The sequence below is a fragment of the Scatophagus argus genome, chromosome 1 (genome assembly GCF_020382885.2).
Source record: "Scatophagus argus isolate fScaArg1 chromosome 1, fScaArg1.pri, whole genome shotgun sequence".
Lineage (NCBI taxonomy): Eukaryota > Metazoa > Chordata > Actinopteri > Scatophagidae > Scatophagus > Scatophagus argus.
This window is the reverse complement of record NC_058493.1, coordinates 22,092,378-22,114,654: the sequence shown is the minus strand read 5'-3', so window position 1 is coordinate 22,114,654 and position 22,277 is coordinate 22,092,378. Positions and strand designations below refer to the sequence as shown.

At 40.7% G+C, this 22,277-nt stretch overlaps 2 protein-coding genes across 6 annotated transcripts; both read left to right on the top strand.

Annotated features, from left to right (window-relative positions):
* Nucleotides 1-135: 135 nt before the first annotated feature.
* On the top strand, nucleotides 136-13,505 carry pir (pirin). Of its 4 annotated transcripts, none has more exons than XM_046391826.1 (10): nucleotides 195-320; nucleotides 1,499-1,595; nucleotides 1,690-1,782; nucleotides 4,035-4,115; nucleotides 5,893-6,099; nucleotides 7,688-7,772; nucleotides 9,686-9,730; nucleotides 11,425-11,507; nucleotides 12,696-12,762; nucleotides 12,885-13,505. In XM_046391826.1, the coding sequence occupies exons 2-10, from the start codon at nucleotides 1,503-1,505 to the stop codon at nucleotides 13,001-13,003; spliced, it is 873 nt and encodes a 290-aa protein (XP_046247782.1). In that variant the 5' UTR covers nucleotides 195-320; nucleotides 1,499-1,502; the 3' UTR covers nucleotides 13,004-13,505. The 4 variants fall into 4 exon arrangements, 3 of the variants coding, with proteins under 3 accessions (XP_046247791.1, XP_046247782.1, XP_046247774.1); XM_046391818.1 differs by having other exon boundaries at nucleotides 222-368; XM_046391835.1 differs by lacking the exon at nucleotides 1,499-1,595 and having other exon boundaries at nucleotides 179-368.
* Nucleotides 13,506-13,640: 135 nt separating this feature from the next.
* On the top strand, nucleotides 13,641-22,277 carry vegfd (vascular endothelial growth factor D). 2 transcript variants are annotated; one of them, XM_046391796.1, is made up of 9 exons: nucleotides 13,644-13,751; nucleotides 14,376-14,679; nucleotides 18,310-18,511; nucleotides 18,597-18,717; nucleotides 19,603-19,672; nucleotides 19,774-19,901; nucleotides 19,995-20,104; nucleotides 21,440-21,605; nucleotides 21,987-22,277. In XM_046391796.1, exons 2-9 carry the CDS (start codon nucleotides 14,572-14,574, stop codon nucleotides 22,003-22,005), a joined length of 924 nt encoding a protein of 307 aa, XP_046247752.1. In that variant the 5' UTR covers nucleotides 13,644-13,751; nucleotides 14,376-14,571; the 3' UTR covers nucleotides 22,006-22,277. The 2 variants fall into 2 exon arrangements, with proteins under 2 accessions (XP_046247761.1, XP_046247752.1); XM_046391805.1 differs by lacking the exon at nucleotides 21,987-22,277 and adding an exon at nucleotides 21,237-21,294 and having other exon boundaries at nucleotides 13,641-14,679; nucleotides 21,440-21,579.

Below are 22,277 nucleotides of genomic sequence, written 5' to 3'. Positions count from 1 at the left end.
GGGAAATAAAAGACTGGGGAAAGTTGACTGTGGAAAGCCCCTAAAGCACCTGTTTGGTAACAAGTGCAAGGATGGAGCAAAGATCTTTGTGAAAAAACACGATCGTGTAAAAGACATCAGTCCAACTACATGAGCTGAACACTTGGTAAAACGGTTGTATGTGAGCACAGTGTGTTTTCAAATTTTCATTGGATTCTAATCTTTACACACTGCTTACCTTTCACGCAGTGGAAATATCTTAAGCCACGCCCCCTGTCCGACTTCCGGGTTGTGTTCCCACCTGAGGGAGTAAAGAGAGCTGCTTTCACAACAATAAACAAGTAAGAAACAGTCGCAACGTTGTCGGGATTTGTTGTCATATGTTTCAGGTAAGTGGGCGTGTTTGACAGAATATTTCAGCATATTTAAACACTGGTGAAAGTGCGGTTTCTCTGGGGAGAGTAAATAACAGTATGCACAGTGAAAATGTAATAAAATCATGCCCTTAACGAAGAGCCACCGTGCGGTCGTAACGAAACAGGAACTCGGTCACCCGTAACAACGTGAGGAAGCGAACATCAACCGATCTGAGATCAGAGCTGTGTAAACAAAGTGCTGTTACGGTCCTCAAGCAAGTAAATGTTAGCATGAGGATGTGGGCTCATTACTTCTCAGAAATGATTCTACAGAAAGTGTGAGTGTGTGAGGGGGACAGCAGCAGCTCTGAGATCAGCTGATTGACCAGCTGATCCGCTCAGCTGATTGCTCAGCTGATCGCCTGTAAGCTACTGGCAGCTCCTGTAGTCCTGCTGACTGATTGGTTGGTCTGTGTCAGTGTTTGGGAGCGACCCGGCAGCTGTGACTCTCTTATTTATCAAGAAATGTGTCTTGAAAAACAGGAAAATCCTGTGATTGCGTGAGCTTCTCTGTTATTTTGTCATCGTGTCACTTTGCAGTATTTTATTTTTGAACATGTGGTTTCTCCTACTCAGTCCAGTTTGCATCCTATTTATCTGTTTTTTTAATTAATTTATTTTTTTACAAGATGCTTTTGGATCACAGCTTGACTATGACAATATACAGATTATAAGCTTGAGCTATGAGGCCACAAAGATTTCCTAAGAAATATTAAAGAAGAAAATAATTTTTATGTGTCAGGGCACAGGTGAATTGCCCACTGCATGTTATATATATTTAGATTTATATATTTTTAGATATATTTAGATTAATTGTGACCTCTGTCACACACTTGTCTAAGCTGCAACATCGAAAGATAAGAAAAAGTTTCAGTGGCAGTTTTCATCATGTCAAACAAGTTGTTTTGCCACTTGAAACAAGAGGGATTTGTCGTCTAAATTCAAACCATTTTATGTTGCCCATAAAGGAAACTTAAGGACTATTTTATGTTTTGGGGAGGGGGAGTGAAGAATAGTGGGTGGTGTTTAGATTGTAAAGCCCACTGAGATATTGTGATTTGAGATTTTAGGCTAAATATAACTTTGCTGGTACCTTTTCCCAGCACAATGAATGTGAGGAAAGTGGAAAAGACAGTTTTGAGTGTGGAGCAGTCAGAGGGAGTTGGTGCTCGGGTCCGTAGGAGCATTGGTAGAAAGGAGGTAAGTTCCTCGACATGTCCAACCACTCTGACCATATCTCAGTGCGACAGCTGTCATTTTAACTGATGTGAACTGTACATATTGTCATTTCCAGCTGAGAAATCTGGACCCTTTCCTGATGTTGGATGAGTTTAAAGTGAGCAAGCCGGCAGGTTTTCCAGACCATCCTCACAGAGGCTTTGAGACGGTGAGTGCTGGACTATAATTTTAGGAAACTAGTGTGGCAGGTAAGTTGGATAAAGTTAAACGTTTGAGTCTGTGGCTTGTTCAGCGTGCATAAGGTGGTTGTTAAATCAGCTGTTGATTAAAAAGGCAGGAAATCTTTAGTCCTTATGTCAAACATTCCTGTCCAGGATGTTTTAGTCACCTCGGGCTGCCTCAATGAGGCTGGTGTCTGAGGTTGTTTCTGCTGTTGTTATACGCAGTCCACTGGTACTAGTATTACTAAGCATATAAACCACATTGTCGACATCAGTTTTTGAAAACACTTCTTATTTCAGTATAACAGCACTGAACTGCTGCAACTCCTTCATCAAAGAATTACAAAAAAGCAGCACAACCACAGAAGCACAGGACCAACAGGTGACACTGTGGGGTGAAATTCTCACTGTGATCACTAGGTGGCGACACCAGGGCAGTGTTCATAAAGTAAGCTATGATGCCACTTTGCCTTCATGTTTGTAGATTAAAAAAAAAAAATCACACAGAAAGTCTGATATATCAGAGATGTTATTATGTACTGGTACCTTAAAGTACTCACAACCCAAAGTGTAGCCCAGAAAGGTTTTAGTTGAAGATTTAATGATGAAAACTCACAAAAAAGTCCCTTATTTTGAAAGAGAGGAATCGCCCTGTCCTTGGTTTTGTGGTTTGTTTGTTTTCTTCTTTTTTACTTTGATATTCTAGGCATTTGAAATTAATGTATTATGTCTCCACCAAAGAATGTTGCTGACAGACTGACATACTGGACAGCTTATTGAAAACTGAAAGATCAAATACACAAGCAAAACCCAAAAATACCAACGCTTTGCTGCGGTAGCTTCTAAACTGTCTAAAGTATACATTTTTTAGCAAAATCCCGTAATTCAAACACAGACTCTCGTCTCTCTTGATGAAATTCTGCCTTTCTTGTTATTATTATTATTATTATTTCACTGTATACAACAGTGGAGTCTAGTGTTATTGCTGCCCTCTCACATGGTTTCAGTGCTTGGATTTAAAACTGTACAGTCAGAGCCCACAGTTTCCCCTTCGTCTACATTTCATCCCCCCACCCCCCCTGCTGTTTTTATTTCATGACTGACTTTAGAGTAATGCTGAAAATGAACAATATCTTGCCATATCTTCCTCTGCCAGTTCCAGATTTCTGCTGGTTAAAGACTGAACGTGAGCCTTTTTTTCTGTTAGCTTCAACACATTTTAGTTTTTTTAAGGAAAATGGAACAATTTTATGGGAACATTTTGGGCTTTGGTGTGATAAGAATTTTCCTTCATCGTTTTTATTTATTTATTTATTTTCACTGGTCAATATGCGAACTGAACAAAGTAACACCTACTTGAGCTGCAGCTGTATTTTTCACAACATTTCAGTTTTTCTAATATTTAATAACTGGTGGTAATTGATTCCTCAGCATTGCCTTTACCTCGAAGTAGCACTAACCGCAGTGCAGTTTTCATCAGCTCTGCAGAGGAAGTTTGCTTTTTTTCAGCTCATTCAGTTTTGACTGGGCCGCTTTTGATTCAACATCTTAGTTCTCATTAACTTAATTTCCAGCAGATGAAAGCAGCTGTTTTCAGAAAGAAATACAAAAGACAAAGTTAGTGACTAGCTGGGAAAAACAATTTAATTTTTTATCACTCTGCTATGGTATTGCAGTAATGCTACTACTGCCCACTGATGAACGGAGGTAATGTGGCAGGTCGGGCTTGTGACTTTAAAATAGAGCTCACAAGAAAGCCAGTTCCAAGTATATTTGATTTGGCAGATGCAACCTAAATCTCCGGGTGTAGGTGGACTGGACTGGGCCTACACTCCCAGCATGCCTTTCAGCAGGTGTGTTTGTCCATTCTCACATGACTTTTGAAATCACACAGCTGTGGGGACAGATCACAGGCAGCTCACTGCAGGGACCTCAGCTTTCCTCCCCTTGACAGATGTTCACCTCTGAACCCACAAGCCCCCACAGTCAGCACTTCCCCTCCTGGCCAGTCTGACCACAGCGGCGGTGAAACCATTGCACACGTGCTTTTAGAGTCGACGCAGCACTTGTTTGAAGGCTCGTAGCCTGAGTTAAAGAAACCTGGAAGGTTATATTTCACTTAATGTGGAAAAAAAACATCTTTACATTTGTTCTGAAATATAACAAAATATTAAATCATCTGTATGAGGCAGTCATGCAGCTGTTTATGCTACATATGTAAACATGTTTCCTCCAACAGGTAACGTATGTTTTAGAGGGGATCACGGCCCATGAAGACTTCTGTGGCCACTCAGGAAGACTGAAACCTGGAGATCTGCAAGTACTACATAATTACTCAGTGTTTATTTTTAATGTTGTTTTTTTATTTTTATTTTTTTCAGCATTTTCCAAATAACTTCTTGACAGTTAGAGTAGGGAGCATGGGGCTGCTTTCTTGGAGAAAAGAAAATAATGATGCAATTTTATACATTCAGATGCAGCGATGCTCATATTTCCAAATTACAGTTTGGTTTGTTCACACGTTACTAACCACTTCAACAACACCCCATTAAGCTGCAGCCTAAATCAATCCAGCATGTGAGCATACCTGCTGCTGAGAACCGACTTCATCCTGCAACTTGTGGAAGAAACCAAAAGCTTAGGGAAAGGGGGTGTTTGACTTTACAAGGTTTGTTCGTGTCACTCCAGCTTCAATGGAAATGACAGATCTGATACAAAGACAGGAGTGATTAGTCTGACTCGGTCAGAAAGGAAATAAAACCTGCCCCCTAGTGCATCTAAAGCTCACTTACCAGATCTCTTTTGTTTAAATTGTAAAATTTGCCAATATGCCATACTGTCTAAGTTAACCAGCTGCTGGTGCTTTGGAGATTTGAGAGCAGGACATTAATTGTCGAGCAACCTTCACCTTGACAACTAGACTCCTGGAAGTCAGTGAGCCTTCATAAAACTGGTCGATTTTATTTAGTTTAAACAGGTGCTGATTGGAGGATTTTGTAACTTTTTTCTCAGAGGTGCTCCTGACTGTACCTTCATATTTACTGTACCAAGATGACGACTGATATTGACCTTCTCGTCTGATTCTCAGCGAGAAGGGAATTAAGTGTTAATGAGTATTTCCCACATTGCTGAACTCTTTCTGTAACTTTGTCACCAGTAAAATTGCTAAGGAGAAACCCTTTTAATATGCACATACATATCTAACATCATTGTTGTCCACACATTATCAGTCTGTTCCTCTTTCTCTCTCAGCTAAGTCTTTAACATGAATCAGAAGCTTTCAGTCCACCTGTCATTAACGTAAATGAAAGAGCAGAACTAATTAAGCCTGTTGGCAAACAAATCCCCACCAAACCATTACATATGCATTAAAATGTTGTGCACTCACACTAATTGGATATCATGCCCTGCGGGTTATCTCCTGTGTTTTTAAAGCATTCATACACACACACATACACACACACATACACACGTGACTCAGCTTCCATCTGCAGCAGAGGTTCAGTCAGTTCAGCTGAATTTGCTCTAACCCACCATATGCACCTTCTGTAAGCTCGGACGTCATGTCGGTCCTTCAGGGAAAGCTCCAACACGGTCTCAGGCTAAAGCAGGGTTTTATTAAAGGAAGTGGTGAAGACAGGATGTCGACAGAAAACCAGTTCAACAATTGTCTCAGTTAATTTCACATCTGTATATACAGCCCACTCTCATTCCCACAGTGTCAGATATCCATGTCCTGTCACGTCCCTCGGCGTCTCATCCACACATGGAGCAAGAGCTCCACCCGACGTACTATACAGAGTGACAAAATCCCAAGAGGGGGGTGAACATCGGGGTGTCCCACAGACTATACAGGGTACCTTGTGCTTCTGTACGAGATGCCAAGGAGTGTTTCAAAGTGGTGTCAGTATTTGAAAATGTGAGTTTCTTAAAAATCACAAAAAGGCAGTGCATAGAAGCAATTTTTACACGACTTGTAACTTAATTAGTCATCCATAAAGCACTTCAGTGTAACTACATTACAGGCCCATTTTTATCAGGACTTAATGTACCCTCATTTGTGTATTTGGCATATTTGAAATGTCCTTGTCCATCAGTGGATGACTGCAGGCCGTGGGGTGGTCCATGCTGAGATGCCCGTGTCAGAGGAGCCGGTGGTGGGCTTACAGCTGTGGGTGAACCTGCCGAAGCGAGACAAGATGGTGGAACCAGCGTACCAGGAGCTTAAAGGCTCAGAGATCCCCAAACCCACTCAGGGAGGAGTTACAGTCGCGGTCATATCTGGAGAAGCTTTAGGAGCAAAGGTGTGTGTGTGTGTGTGTGTGTGTCCGCGCGTTTCTATAATTCTGCATTTTAAGGAAAAAGCTGCAGCATCATTAAAAGAAGCCGCAGTCAGAAGAGCAGTCTGAAACTGGACAAGATGTTTGCTGTCCTCGTAGCTGCTGATCTCATTGTGATTGCTCATCTGCCAGACGCTCGAGGCAAACAGGAAAAACTGACAAACAATGATGCATGCGTGTATGTGTGTGTGTGTGTGTGTGAGAGAGAGAGAGAGAGAGGGAGGGGGAGAGAAAGCTCTCTCTCTCTCACACACACACACACACACAGAATGACTGTTAACCACACTATTTGACCAGTAGGAGTGTAAGAGGAGTCTGTTTGAAAAGAGGAAACAGCAAATGAGGAGCAGATTATCCTGGCCTGCGAAAGTAGAAGAGTCATGTCTGGAGTGTGTGTGTGTGTGTGTGTGTGTGTGTGTGTGTGTGTGTGTGTGTGTGTGTGTGTGTGTGTGTGCAATCTAAAGGTTATTGCAGGGCAATAAGCCACAACAAATTGTTGTCTGGCATTAAAACTGCTTGGTTTACTATAGGTCATTGAACTCCTCTTCCTCTTCTCCTCTGAAGTTCAAACATCCGTTTCTCTTTACTGGTTTTGTTTGTACTGTACATGACTCATAATTTGTGCTTTTCATTGACGATACCTAATATTTTTTTAAAGAGAACAGACTGGTTTAAACTTTTCATTTAATTTTCAACTTTCCGAACATTTGGGATATTTCTGTTTCCTACAAAAAGAAAACTGTAAAGTGTAGTTTATGGTGAACAAAGTCACTCCTGCGATGAGACCAGGAGAAATAAAAACTGAGCAGAGGAAGTGGTGGAAAAGTGGAAAAATGAAAAATCAATAAATGGTGAAAGAGCGGAATGTATGCATTGATATTACATTTTTAAGAACTATTTCATTTTTAAACTGTTAAGTCCAATAGCAGTTTTCACCAGGATTGTGTCATTATTTAAACCTGAAATAACTAATCTAGGGAGTCTGTGAACACATCATATCATATCAAAAGAAAATACAAGTGCTTTAATGACCTTTATTCTTCTCACATTTTCCCTTTATTCTTCTCACATTTTCCCTCCATGTTCCCTATTTGCAGATCCTCAATGCTGTGCTGAAGTTTTTCAAGGTCATCTGCATCAAATGCTGACATGAAAGAAACATTATCTGATAAAAAGTCTCACTAATAATTAAAAAAAAAATAACATAAAAAGAAAGACACAGAAAATAATGCACCACGCTGTGGAGCAGGAAGGCTAAACCATGGACCTACCAATAACAGATCCTGACTTTGTATTTGTGAAAATTTAGCTTGAAATTACTGCTCACAGCCCATTTGCAGAGAACTGAAGTGCAGATGGTTCTGAGGTTACAAACTAAAATAGTGACCAGACGGTCACTGGCTCCACTATTTCAAAGTTTGGATGAATGTGTTTCCCGTTTTTAGCAAAATATTTAAAGCTTGTAGCTGTTTGTGTGTGTGTGTGTGTGTAAGAGAGAGTGTGTGTACTAGAAAAAATCCATTTTCTTTTCTTTTTTTTTCTTCTTTTTTAGTCTAAGGTCTTCACAAGGACCCCGACCTTGTATCTAGACTTCACTTTGCAGATGGGAGCTCTTCATGTGCAGCCAGTCCCCTCAGGTAGGAAAACAACATGTATTAATACACTGTGGTGTGTCTGTAAGGATGCTTACACAAAAACATGTTGTGGTTGGTTTCAGCTGTCGGCTCCTGAGACATCCCTCCTCTTTTTTCCTCTTTATTTCCAGTTATTGTAAACATTTGTCTACTCTCAAGTGTCCTCGCCACGAGACGCCTCTGTTTGCCACAATTCTTATTGCTTATTGTCCTCTTGAGGCAGGACATTAGTGGTATCAGGGAACATGACATGAAAATGAAAATCGGTTTAGCCTGCTCTGATTACTTTTTATTGAGTCTCTTTTTTTTTTTATGAAAAGCTGCAGAAGAATATAAAAATAATGATGACCTTTAACGCAGCGTGATGTCTTCACCTCACAAACGAACAGTTAAACTCATAATTAATACAACTCGGCCATGATGAGTTCAACACACTCACAGGTTTTGCTGCTACACCCTTACTCCGTCTGGCAGCATGCGACCAGTCCATTTTACCAAAAAGCAGTGTGCGTGTCCGTGAGGACTGAATGTCATTTCATGGAGCTGCTTTTCCCTTGTTTGCTTGCTAGCAGTCTTCTTCCCTCCTGCCTTTGGTGGCACATTGCTGAGTTAGCGGTAGATCAGTGGGGTAGTGTGAAACAATACTCCATGGTGATACTAGTGGTCAAAAACTCCACAGGGCACCTCAAAGATAGACTGTTGTAAGTCTTGCTTCATAACTCCTCTACTTCCTGTTTCTCCAGACTATTAATAGTAAGAGTGCAGTCTTTACAGGCTCCGTTCAGAAGGATCTTGGTCAGTATACACCAGGTTCCCACTGGGTATTTAATGAATGAACTGGAGAGGCACAATGTATATCAAGCTGATAAGTTATCTAATGAAACATAATGAATTACGTACTGGATGTCAGTAAACAGAGCTCATAATATGAAGCCAAGTTGCTTTCACTGACTTAACAAGCAGAGCATCGCACACCCAGATACAGATATGTGAAGGTGTGGACCCTTTAAATTTGTTTGTGCTCAGCCAACAGACACATAGAAGAAGAACAACAACAACATCAAGGGCAGCACGCTCGCTTTTGTCGTGCTCATGACGTCAAACTGCAGCTGGGTAGAACCACACAGTATAGATGAGAGAGCCAAATATGTTGTTGCCAGCGTGGATGATTTTTTTTAGTTTCAGAGGAAGACTAAATGATTGCAGCAGGTGGAAGGACAGGCGAGGAGGAAGGGAAAAGTCGGAGAGTTTTGACACAGCAAGTCTCTTAAGAGCTGTGGAATATTTAGCCATCCATCTTTGTGCACTACATCTTAGCCTTCCTTAAGCTAATTAATTACCAGTTGTGTTATCAGCCATAAGAAGCAGGAAATTATCAGTTATTGGAAATTTGAATAAAATGTTATTAGCCACTGACACTTCTGTGTTCATCTGCCCTTTGTCTCTTAATGCTGTCGCTGTCCTGCCTGCAGTGTGTGCCACATTTGACTTTCCAAAGTTCACAAAACCTCAGTATTGTTCTCTTCTGGAAACTTTTGGTTTAAACGTTTGAAATTGTCATCGCAGACCCATATTTTGCTTATTCTACATTGGGTGTTGGCGTACAGGCACGTGTTCACACATGGCGTGCGTGGCCACGAATTTTGGGCAAATGAGGAAATTTGCATTGTACAAAAGTGAAAATTAGGATCATTATTGAACTTATGTGCGTCAGGTGGACACATAAATGGCATCATGTGAATGATAATTTTATCCCAGAAGTGATGGATGTGTAAATAAACAAATGTTTATTTGCCAGGTCCCCACAACTTGCATTTTTATTCCAGGTTTAAAAAAACAGGCTTAAGAGCTTTATGACACATAGTCAAGTTCTTTATGACACATAAACTTATGAATAACATTTCTGTGTTCAACAGGATGGACCGCATTCATCTACACACTATCAGGATCCCTTCATGTTGGTGAGGTTTGGCTAAAAGAAAGGTGCCGTTTTTATTTGATAATTTATTTCCCTTATAAACACACACAATTACCTGTCTCATGTTGTCCAACACTTCATATTATTATAGGAAGAAAAAGAAATCAATAATAGCCATAACAGTCAGGCTGATACTTACAGTCTTCTCTCACTCACTCACTTCAATGCTGTCATGTCTGCTTAACAATGTGTGTCATATCAGTCCAGTTGCACCTTCCATTCTACATGAAGACAAAAGGTCCTTGTGTTCTACATTAAAACTCAAAGGATTCGAGCAGGATGACGCTGAACTATGATCGCTTCACTAAACGATGATCTTCTGACCACTCCGGTCTGAAACGTACCCGACATCACCGGAAAAATGATCACGCTACCCTACGGCCACCTCAAGAGTTTGTCCTCATATCGGTCACCCATTGTGATAACTTCACCCTGTTGAATCAGCACTGCTGACATATTATGAATATATTATATGTTATGAAGGACTTATTGGTGGACATTGTGTGAGAACAAACCCTTTCAAACAGTGGAACCATTTTCAGGGGCTTTTCTTGGTCGTCGAATCCCGTTGTTTTCAGTCTGAATTCGCCTTTTTATTATTCTTTAATAAAAATTTTCTTATGATTTGATCACTATCCATCGTTACACTGCAAGATCTCTCAGACGGGGTTGTAATTGCCGGCAGATGTTTTGATGACACGAGATGATGAAAATGGCTACTAGGATTAAAGAAGTAATTTGAATCTGAAGTCTCCGGCTCCGCGTGCAGTCTGGCCAAATCAGGACCAGCTGGCTTTGATGAATGCATGCACCAACAGTGGAAGTGTCTGGCTTTCTCAGCGTTTAGTGTCAGTGTTAGCGTCAGTACTTTAAGTGTTGCAGCGTGCGAACAACGTGCTAAAGCAGGTCAAGCTGACTGGAACACACACGTGCCTGCATTTCTTGGATTTCCCTCAGGATCAATAAAGTATCTATCTGTCTATCTATCTGTCTATATTTCTGTTTAACTCTCAGCGGTTTTGACCTGTGCTGTCCTGAGATGATTTGTGAAACAGATGTATGTCATTACTACCGATACATGTTGGCTAATAAGCACCAAGTAAGCCAGTTCTGGATGAAAAATCAAACACTAATGCCAATTTTCTAACTGCTTTAATTTGTTTTGTTGCCGTCAATGGGAAGCTCCTTCTCCCAGGAATCATAGAGTCCCATTTGTTTTCCGAAATACATCAACAAAAGCTCAGAGGCCACAAACTCAAATCAAATGTATTGACTTACATGCTTTGTCTGTGGTTTGTTTCTTAACATGACATACGAGTCTTGTTGGGCCAGAAGTGAATGTGAATATCTGTCCCAGCTCAGCATTTCACTTTCTCTTTCATCACACTGTCGTTGGAACTAATGTATAATAATTTACTTTAATGATGAGGTTTTATGAGGCATTGGACTGTTTGTTTCTGAAAATAATGGGAGTGGTGGGCTTACATTTCCTTTATGGGAATTAAAGTGACTGTGAAGAGAAGGTAAGAAGGTGTCAACATACCATTAAAAAAATCTAAATATCGCAGTCCTGTCAAAATATAATTATAGAAATGTGAGTATTAGACTGGGCTGGTTTAAAATGAATTGTTCTAGCATTGCTGGGCAAAACTGTGTTCTTGTTTTCTTGTTTTTGAGGCCCGGATGAGGAGCAACAGAAGGTGGAGCCCCATCACACTGTGGTGCTTGGAGATGGAGACTGTGTCCAAGTTCAAAACAAGGTGAGAAACTTTAAATCAAACTATAATTACTACAACTATAAATGTAAGAGCTTGTTTTCCCTTTTTGTTTTCCTGTGATAATGACTGAGCTGTAATGCACGTTTTGAACACTGGGTGGCATTTGCCGGTAAAGGGCAGCGGAAGTGCTTATAAAGCGGAAGGTTGCGAGGTGCTACAGGTGTTGTTGACGTGCAGGGGAAGCGTAAAGTTTTTTGACCGTGGTCACGGCGGTAAAAGAGGAAATGTGCGATATACGTCCATCCGCATGTTGTTGTTGTTGTAAACTGAAGAAGCAGAAAATCGCGGAGATCGAAAATCGTTTGTAGTCATTTCGTGTCTGATACGCAAAGGAAAGCCAGTGGCGCGCGTCAATTATACGCCGGCCCAGCAACGCCACGCGGCTTATAGGAAAGCCGTTACATAAAAATACTTTTTTCTTTACTGCGACCACTAGACCCCAAAACGTTTTTACACAATGCCCCCGTTTGGAGGACCCCTTTTAGGCATATTTAGGAGTTTACTCCTGTTTCTTTGAAGAAGTACGACTTAATCCTCTTCGTCCTCAGGCCACTAGGAGCTTTTTTCAGTTATTTACAGCTCTTGGCAACATGTTTAACCTTAACCCCTCCTGTCGTCTTCCATCCTGACATAACCAACGCTACACAGTCTGCTTTATTTTAGTGATCATGTTCCTGCCTTTTTTAGAGGTTTTTTCTAAGGTTTTAATCGTTAGGCCTTACCATGTAGCCTTCTCTTGTGGAATCCCTCCTGCCACCCTTCAGAATTGTACATTAAGATGACATTAAGATGGTGCTCTCATAGATTTTGGGGTTGGGACTTCCTCATGTTAGCTGAGAAATATACCCTGGGTTTTCCCAGATTTTCTTTAAAGACCTTAATGGTGCAGTTTCTTCTCAGACAGTTTAATATGAAGGTTTTTTAGAGCCAGCAAATGTGAAAATATCCAGTATTTCACAAGAAAAAAATTCAAGCTTAGACAAAACTCAGAAAAAATGAACCATTTTGCTTTGATTTCTTTCTTTAATCATCTTGTAATTATAGAAATAAGAATTATCTTTATCCACAGATTTATCTTGAGACCTCTTGGCGAGTACCAGTTGGGAACTGCTGATTTACAAATGAAAGGATGATGAAAGATGATAGCACTATGTCTTATTTTCTCCTCAGGGCTCTGAAGTTTCCCATTTTGTGCTCATCGCTGGAGAACCAATCAAAGAACCTGTGGTACAACACGGTACGTCATTTACCTTCGTGTCAGCAACAAGGCACCAAAAAGACAAGTTGTTCATGAGATTCACAGATCGAACTTAATCAACGCTACCTGTCATGTAATACTTTCCCATGTTGTGTCTTCAGGTCCATTTGTAATGACCACAGAAGAAGAGATCAGGCAGGCTATCAGGGACTACCAGTCTGGCAAAAATGGCTTTGAGAGGGCCGTAAACTGGAGGTCGAAGATCAGAGGCTCTTTCTGAAGGCCACTCTGGTCTGGTGAAAATGTTTGACTTACTTGTTTGCTGTTATAGAAGCACAATTAGCCTATTTATCATATTTGTTTGGTGTTAATGGTCAAAAGTTCGATGTTTGGAAGTGTGGGTGTTTGCTGTTCAGGTTGTGTTGTGCATGTAGTTACATGTCCAAGTGCTTCAAGAGGGAGTGGGCGACATGCTCCATTGTAGTTCACCCTCTCGTCCTTGTAAAATACTTTTGTTTGGTAAAAATGTGCACACTGCTCTCCACTCCCCTTGTTAAATTTAAGCTTTATTACATTTTCATTCTGCTGTTTGAAATAAGACTATAGCAGCAGAGCTTATTTTTAGGGTGCTTTCAGAAGATAATGAAGAGAATATAACTTTTCCGGTCAAGTAGGTTTTAGAAACGTTTAGCTGTCTTGATGTATTTTATCCAGCACTTAAACAAAAAACTTTACTGACCACATTAAATTATTATTAAAAAATGTTTTATTATTACAGAAAACTTTCCCAAGCTGCTGTTCCTCATTTGCATACAAATTATGAATACTGTTCTAATGTCCATTATGAAAGTTCCTGAGTCATATGGGCCTGGATGGGTGAGTGGGTGGGGTGTCGGTGGGGCAGGGGTGGTGCTTTTTCCCGCTTATAGAGGTCTGGATCACATTTAAAACACATGTTCCTGCTCTTGTGTGCAGCTGTGTGTGTTTGGCAGCACCAGAAGAGGAGACACTGACAGGCGATTAAACGGGTAGGGAACTCGATCACCTGACAAACAGGCTTTAAAAACGGAAAGACGGGAAGACAGAAGCGAGTAGCAAGGCAACCCTTGAGGCAGCAGGACCATCAGCAGTGGGACAGACATAAGGGCAGACACCAAGACAGTTTCTCATAGCTTTTTCAGAATTTGCTCACATCTTAGAGGAAGTAATTGTGTGGCTCCTCTCGAACCTCAGGGCCTTTTTAAACGGACTAACCACAGTAGGATCTGGAGACCTGAGGAGAGACACGGGGGAAGTTTAATGTACAAATATTGTAACCACTGAAATTAGCAGTTAATAGAAGCCAGAAGTCAGCTGCCAGTCAGGAGGTGGGGAAAGAAAAGAATTTGAACACAGAGGAATTTGTTCAGTTTAGCTTGCTGCAGTCCTCTGAAATACCTCACAGGCCTTTAGTCCACTTAGACAAAAAGGCTAGCAGTTTTCCAGAGAGTCTTGACTTTTCTTTTGTCTGACGTAACTTCCAGTAAACTCGTTGTTTAACCACCTCAGGTTCTGCATCAAAGCCTCTGCAGTGAGAGGTGCATGTTTTAAAGCCTCTTTAGCCTCCTCCATTTGGCTTACACACACACACACACTCTCACTCTACTGTGCAGCTGGAAGATCAAGAGTCTGTGTTGCACATACCTGCACTAAGCACACTGAGTGTTTGTGTGGTCTGCGGGACTTGGCCGGTCTGGGAAACCGAGTCAGGGAGGCAGCCAGCTCTGAGTGCTTTCTGCCAGCAGTACAAGGAGACAAGTCCATCTTGCCGAGTGCTTCAGAGAAAGTGAGCAGAGCCGAGGGACGGTGATGAAGACGAAGCGGACTCTGTGCAGAATCTCCTGCTTGGTCAGTCTGGTGGTGGAGCTGAGCTGGATAAACGTGGGCCACAGCATGCACAGAGAGGGAGGAGGTTGGGTAAGTGTTTTATGTGTGTGTAATTTGTATGTACGCAGCAATAAGAAGCCTCTTGTGGTTGCTTTTTATAGCCGATATGGAACACTGATTTTGTCTAGTGACAATAACTTTAATTTATCATCTCATATCCAACAGAAGGTACAATTTAAAGTCACTGTTTTCATATTCCTGATGCACTTGCCATTTGATTTCGTTCATTTTTGCGGTATTGTGTAGCCTCTTATCTCTTCACATAAAAACTTCAGTCTCGACCAGCTGTTCACAGTGCAGTAGACTCACATGTGCTCACTGTGTTCTGGCCACTGAAGCCAAAATTGACAGAAATCATGTGTGCACTCGCATGTGGCAAAAAGAGGAAATGCACATCAACTTCGAATCTGCGTCACAGAGAAAGAATCCACTCCTATTCTTCACTCTAACTGATTTTCATTATCTAGCCGTCATTCATTTCTGTTACTGTTTGTCTCTCCTCTTTTTCTCTGTATTTAAATATCTAAACACCTCGATTCTTTACACCCCTCTCTTCAGCGTGCTCCCTTTCTGTTTCTCATTAGTGGGTCTTTCCCCTGGTAGAAATCGCAGAGGGGAAACCTCCCCACTTTCTGCTGTTGTTTCTCTGATTTAAGTGGAAGCAGTCAGCCGGCCAACCTGCTCCACCCTTTGTTCTGAAACACACTGAGCACATCAAGTGAAATAAGGCAAACACTGTGCAGACAAGTGCAATATTTCAGGATGGTCCTCTGACGTGCCTCCACCTCGGTTGTAGATCTGTCATCCAGAATCAGACTTCTGGCTTCTGGATCACAGTGGCTCTTCAAAGGTTATTTCAGTCAAGTTAAAACAAGAACAAAACAGTAAAAATCGTTCATGTGGGACATAAATTTAGATTTTTTTTTTCTTAATTTGATCACATCATCATAACTTGTCCAAACCACAGATCTAATTTTTTTACTGCCTACATTTTGTTCTGGTTTATGTCATAATGGGAACTTTGCCCTTTTGTGGTAGCATGACAAGGCAGTTTTCTGACTTTCTCTCTATGGAGAGGTGCCAAGGATAGCTGTATGCTTCATTCATATGTTTATTGATTCATTCAGACCTGTATTTAAGCTTCAAAAATCAACTTTTCCCTCATTTGCAGTGATGTTGAAATGCAGGGGAATATGCAGGGTTAAAAGAGTCAAAAGAGGTCAATAAACAATTGCACACTGGGGTGAAGTCGTTTGAGATCATCATCTTGAATCGTTTAGGGGTGGTGAGAGTAGTGAGAAGGCAGATTTTCCAAGTTCAGAGTAAACCCAGTGGATCTGACGAACTGAGTCAGCAGGGTCCTGTGGAACAGTACAGCACAGATGGCATATGAGGTGGTGAATGTCCAGTAAGGGATTTGTGGACGAAAAGATAAAGGTGGTTATCGTGTCTCTGTGCCAGAAAGGAACAACCAACTTTGTTACACAGAAAGCAGTGCTTAGCATCACAGAAATCTCTGGTAACGAATCTGAGGGCAGACTGACAACCTGAGTCAAGGGGTTTCGGAGTGGATGCAGAAATGTGTCTGTAGATTATACCACCATAATCAAGGACTGATAGAAAGTCTTTCCTATAATTCAAAAGGAATATGAATCTGCTGCTGTACAAGTTTTTTATTTTGTTCATAAGATTTCCAAAATAATGTTTAAGTGTAATTGTACCATTGCATGGGTGAGTGCTTGATTCTGATTGGCTGCAGGGTGTCAGTTGATTCCTTGCCCATCTCATACTTTTTGTTTACTTTGCTTACATGATAGGGTATGATGCACTCTCGCAAGCTCTGTGATAACAAGGAGATTCACAGTTTGGACCTTCTCCACAGCAATCCCCACAAGACGTCTTTGACAAACATCACTTTGGAAAAATCTTCCTCGACTTATGATTTGCCACTAAAATTTCAGGGGAGCCAAGAATGAAGGACAAAAGTCCCTCAGCAGTGTCTTTGTTTGTATTTTGGTTCTTTGATGCAAAAACAGCTGGTATGTGTATGTCAGCCAGGATTTTTATCTGCTCTTCCATTATAGAGACAAGTGGACTGATCACCCAGACAATGGCGTCCTTGGGACTTTGTAGTTCAGAGTTTCGTTAGACTAGCAGCTAACAAGCTATTGGCCATACCTTTTAATCAGGGATGTTAAAAGTCATTATGATAAAGGGGTGAGTTTTAAACACTTGTTCATTTAACATGGACTGGGTGAATACTTGATTCTGATTGGCTGCAGGGTGTAATTCCTGGTAATGGACACTTACTAAGGATTTCCAATGGTACTGTTTTAACGGTTTGAAATTTGTGTGCTGTCTGCAGACACCTCAACATTAGAAATAAATTATGTGAAAAAAATCAGATTGTCAACACTCAGTGTAGTCCTGCAGTGTGTCATTTTCACCACAGGATAATAATAATATTAATAACTTTATTTATATAGCACCTTCCAAAAACCAGGTTTACAAAGTGCTTAACAATCATTAAAGACAAAACTGACAAATTGTACACCGAATACAATGCAATAAACAAAATATAAATATACAAATGGTGAAGGTTTAAGATAAATATATATATATATATATATATATATATATATATGTATACAGTAAAAAGACAACATCATGTAAAAGCCAGTCTGTAAAAGTGTGTTTTGAGAAGTGACTTAAAAGAAGTTACTGACCTTGTAAGCCTTATCTCCTCGATCCAAAGCCGAGGGACTCTGACAGTACAAACCTGGTCACCTTTAGTTTTTAACCTCGACTTTGGAGGTCATACCGTGGGAGGAGTGGTTTTAGTATTGAGATCATATGCAGTTGGATGAAGCAAGATAAGACAATTTTTTTGACTTGGGGGTCAAAGCTGGGGTTTCAGTCAAATAGAAGACCAAGGCTGATTGGTGTCTGGGGATGTGGGAGGCTAAACAGCATGATTTCTGTTTTTGAACTGTTGAGTTGGAGAAAGTTTCGGGCCATCCAACAGTTTACATCACTGAGACAGTCAGTGGCGGCAGCTAGGCTTCTTGGCTCAGTGGGTCTCAAGGGAAGGTATATCTGTGAGTCGTCTGCATAGCAGTGAAAGGAGGCATTGTGTTTCTGAATAATTTGGCCAAGAAGGAGCACATAAATAGAGAATATAATCGGACCTAAACTTGAGCCCTGCAGCACACCACATGATGTGGGGCTGAGGATGACATGTACTCACCTATGGTGACTGCAAAAGTTTTGTCCAAAAAGTAAGAGCACAGCCAATGGAGTGCGGTGCCCAGGATGCCCACCCGGGACTACAGTCGGTTAATTAAAATGTTGTGGTCTGCAGTGTCAAATGCTGCACTAAGGTCTAAAAGAATTAAAATAGGGCTCTCTCCACTGTCGGCCAATAAAAGGAGGATGGCAATAAAGGGAGGATAAAGACTGCAACACGCCAGCTGCAAGCAGCCTACACTGCCTCTCTCGAACTTACTCACAGTTGGTAGGCTATATCACTAAAATGATCACATCTCACATCCCATTCGCTATTGGCTTCGCTTTAGGCTATGGCTGACCAGTCCATTTGGCCTCCCTGCCCCACTATACAGACAAGTCTGCTTACTGAAAGCAGTTTTATGACTCCTGCAGGTAAAGAAGCAGTGGGAGAGGAATGTGCGGTCAGCCTCCAGCCTGGATGAGCTGCTGAAGCTCACAGACTTTCCTGACTGGAAGTTATGGAAGTGCCGTCTGAGACTGCAGCAGCCAGAGGCCCTCTCCTCTCCACCTTCAGCCGGCTCACACCGCTCGACACGCTACGCTGCAGAATCTTACAGTCTGGAGATACTTAAAGGTTGGATAAACAATGTACACATGTTCCATGCAAGTCTTTGTATGTGTGTTGATGTGCCTGTGAACACTGTGTGTCTCCCATTTAGCCATAGATGAAGAGTGGCAGCGGACTCAATGCATGCCAAGGGAAACATGTGTCGATGTGGCCAAGGAGCTCGGCACGGACCCCTCAATGTTTTTCAAGCCACCCTGTGTGTCTATCCACAGGTTCGTTTAACATGAAACCAGGAGGGCGATGGCACTTTCCCTGAATCCTACCTGATACTTGAGCTTACAATATGTTTCAGCAGTCGCTCATGTGACATCAACATGTTGAACAGATGCTGACGTGAAAAAAAAGTTTTTAAACAATATCCATATTTGACCTCTACAAGCCTGCTTAGGAGCCAGTGGAGGTCTCAAACAACAAGGGCATATCAAACACATATTGAAAAGTGATAGAGAAAATCTCTTTAACAGCTGTTTGAAACTATCTGTAAACCTGTTTTAATATGTTTGTTGTTTTTTTTTTGAGAATATTGCTCAAAGAATAGTTTGACATAAAGACTGGAAAAAGGGACAAATAACCAACAAATCCACCTGCTAGCATCTGTAGAACACACTAATTAAACATTATATATAATTCGTTTAATCTGCACAAAAAGAATAGTAGAAATGATGAGTTGCTTAATGTTGGCTTTTGTATAAATTAAACAAGTAAGTTATATTGTGTTAATTGTTGAGTTTTCAAGATGCTGGTAGGAGGAGAGCAGAGCCAGGCTTGCTGTTCCTCCGTCTTTACAGTAGCTAAACTAAGCTAACCCACTGCTGGCTGTAGCTGAACCACTGAGAAAGGTCTTCTTATATCTTGAAACTCATTCCATCAACACTCAGTTACCATCCTCACTGTTAGATCATAGGCAGGTCACATATCCATGTAGATTTAATTTGACCTCTGACCCAAAATGATCTTTCATATAAAGAAAACTCCCATAAACATGGAAAGCCTCAAATCACCAGAATCAACCGCATGTTCTGTGAAACTGTTTTAAATTCATATTTCTGGCACGCACATCACTTTACAAAGGTATGAATTTGTTTTCCCATTGACAGGTGCAGTGGCTGCTGCAATCAAGAAGGCGTCACCTGCAGAAACACGACTACTGTATATGTGAATAAAACCGTGAGTGACCAGATCTAAAAACAATGGGAGTGGATAGGTTGAACTTTTTGACCTTTTTGAACAACACTAGAGTTACACCAGTGTGTGTGTGTGCATTTCAGGTCCTTAGTGTCATCCCATTCAAGTCCGTACCAGAACCTGTGTTAATTAAAGTAGCCAATCATACAGAGTGCAGGTGCATGGAGCCCGCCATAATACGACGTAACGCTCAGCCTCACAGAAGCAGTGGGTGAGTCTGGAGACTCAGGCTCAGACCTTATTTCTCATAAGAATTTGGTATCCTGTTTGTGTGTCTGCTCTAATCCTTTTGGTTCATTGGCAGCTGCTTTCCGATGCGACAGCTGTCACAGGACTCAAGGAGACTTTGTGAAAGTGGGTTGATTTGGGATTGCTCAACTGACAGATGCATACCTTACCCTTCCAGCACACCAGGTGTGTGTATGTGTGTATGTGTGTGTGTGTGTGTGTGTGTGTAAACATTGAGAAAGGCCTTTGGGACATGTGGAACAGCTTTTAAAACCAGCGTGCAAAACATTATTGGCAGTTATTATTTATGCCAACTGCACTTAACACGTGTCCTCCAGGAAGTCAAAGTGGAGACAACTGGGCAGTGGTGGAATGTAAGCAAGTGCATTACTCAAGTATTGTACAAATACAAATTTGAGGTATCTGTACATGAGTATTTCACTTTCAAGGTTTTATAATTAATAAAAATTCATAAATCACATGAAGAATATTTATGATACATTGTAAATAATAATAATAACTAATAGAATATAAAGTTTGATCTTAACTGTTATCAAGAAATGATTCATTGTGATAAATGATAAATTCTCACTGGCAAATATGCCAAACATTAAACATCTTCTCAAATGTGACAATTTGAGAATTACAATAAAGTAAATATTTTTTTACGTTTGGACATGTGATGGTGTCACTTTGAAGTCTGGCTATTTTTTTTTTTCCACTGTGTATTGGGGGGGTCCAAGAATGTCACCAGAGTGCAATAGCAAATCAGTGGAGTATTTTTAAAAATATCTAAACAACTCCTTGATTGACTGGCACAAAACTTACATTCATAGCTTATTTTAGGATAGCTAACTTCTAACTTTTGATTTATGACCAAAGTAGCCCTCAGTTGTACTTTGTGTTTAGTGCTAATTAGCACAACTTAGCACGCTAACAATATCCACTCACCATCAGCTTGTTCACATTGTCCTTGTGATTTTGTTTTTTAATTTTTTAGTTTGAGAATCAGTTAAAGCCCGCTTCCACACAAAAATAAGCTATGTTGTTTCTTCTCGTTGCTACAGTTGAATGTTTAAGCTTCCTTGTGTAGAATAACGTATGTACGTATGAGTCTGACACCAGAAGGCTGCTTTTTACATTCATTACATAAAGTGAAATGTTAATCTGTGCTCATTGAAAACTTGATTTTAAGAGGTAGCACTTGCGAGAAAGATTTGTGCAAAAAATGCGCAATATCAGCATATTCAGATATATTTTAATAAGGGGGAAAAAAACAAATGCCATTTTAAAGATTTTGATGTGGTGTTTATGTCAGAATTCTTCAGCCTTCATACATGTGTGGAAGGGACACAGTAAAGTGAACTGAAGATACTGTAAGTTAATATTATATATATTAAATATTATATTATCAAAGTACAAACAAACTGGTGTTATGAAATCGCAATTCAGCTCAAGATGAAAAATCATTTCTTGTGCTTATACAACCTTTGTGACTGACATTTTTCACCTCCTGCTTAGACTTTCCACTCAGTTCATGGATGCCTGACTGCGAGATAGACACGGAACGCTGTGACTGTCTTCCTCAACCTGTGCCAACACTCCAGCCGAGACCGATCCATCGCTGTCAACTCAACTCTTCCATCTGTGCCCACAAGCATCAACATTTTGACCAAGCTTCCTGCAGGTAGGGCTAGAGAGAGGCTTCGGTGTAATGATCTGTTCATTTACCATGGACATTTTGTTTAAACACTCCAGTCTGTACTCAAAAGTGACATTAGACAGACTTTTTCTATCAGAATGGATATGTGGAGAAGAAAAGGGCATTATGGAGTCGTTGTTGGGAAATAAGAAAAGCAAGTGGATGAAGATGAAAAGTTCTAGTATGAGATACATGAAAATGTATTCCCAGCAGCTACTCAGACATGCAGGATGAACTGAATAAACAAAGTGATCGGTTTCTTAAACTCCTGCTGAGCTCAGGTATATCCAGGGTGAATGCGTACTAAATAATTTGAATTCTTGTATATTTCATACATACACTAAGTGATCCCTCCTTTATTGACAGATGCAAATGGCCCGAGTAGAAGTCCACTGGGGAAATTCATTACGACAACCTGCTCACCAAAGGTGTTTGGAGGCAGAGAAGAAAAGCTCATAATTTATTTGCGGTCCTATTTATGGCAATCACTTAAACTAATTAAGATGATACTAACTCACAAGACCATGTTAATTGATTTTTTTAACATGCTTATCTTAGGTTTCAATAGATTTGTAAAGTTTCTGATGTTTCTGATTTGTACATTTGTTCTTGTTCACTGAATATGTTTATATTAAAAGACTATTTTTATAATTTGGA

Coding starts and splice junctions, on each gene's coding strand:
- pir (XM_046391826.1), top strand. CDS start 1,503: ATGAATGTGAGGAAAGTGGAAAAGACAGTTTTGAGTGTGGAGCAGTCA. Junction 11,508..12,695: donor GTGTCCAAGTTCAAAACAAG/GTGAGAAACTTT, acceptor TTTTCTCCTCAG/GGCTCTGAAGTTTCCCATTT. Junction 12,763..12,884: donor AGAACCTGTGGTACAACACG/GTACGTCATTTA, acceptor TTGTGTCTTCAG/GTCCATTTGTAATGACCACA.
- vegfd (XM_046391796.1), top strand. CDS start 14,572: ATGAAGACGAAGCGGACTCTGTGCAGAATCTCCTGCTTGGTCAGTCTG. Junction 18,512..18,596: donor CAGTCTGGAGATACTTAAAG/GTTGGATAAACA, acceptor TCTCCCATTTAG/CCATAGATGAAGAGTGGCAG. Junction 20,105..21,439: donor TTACCCTTCCAGCACACCAG/GTGTGTGTATGT, acceptor CCTCCTGCTTAG/ACTTTCCACTCAGTTCATGG.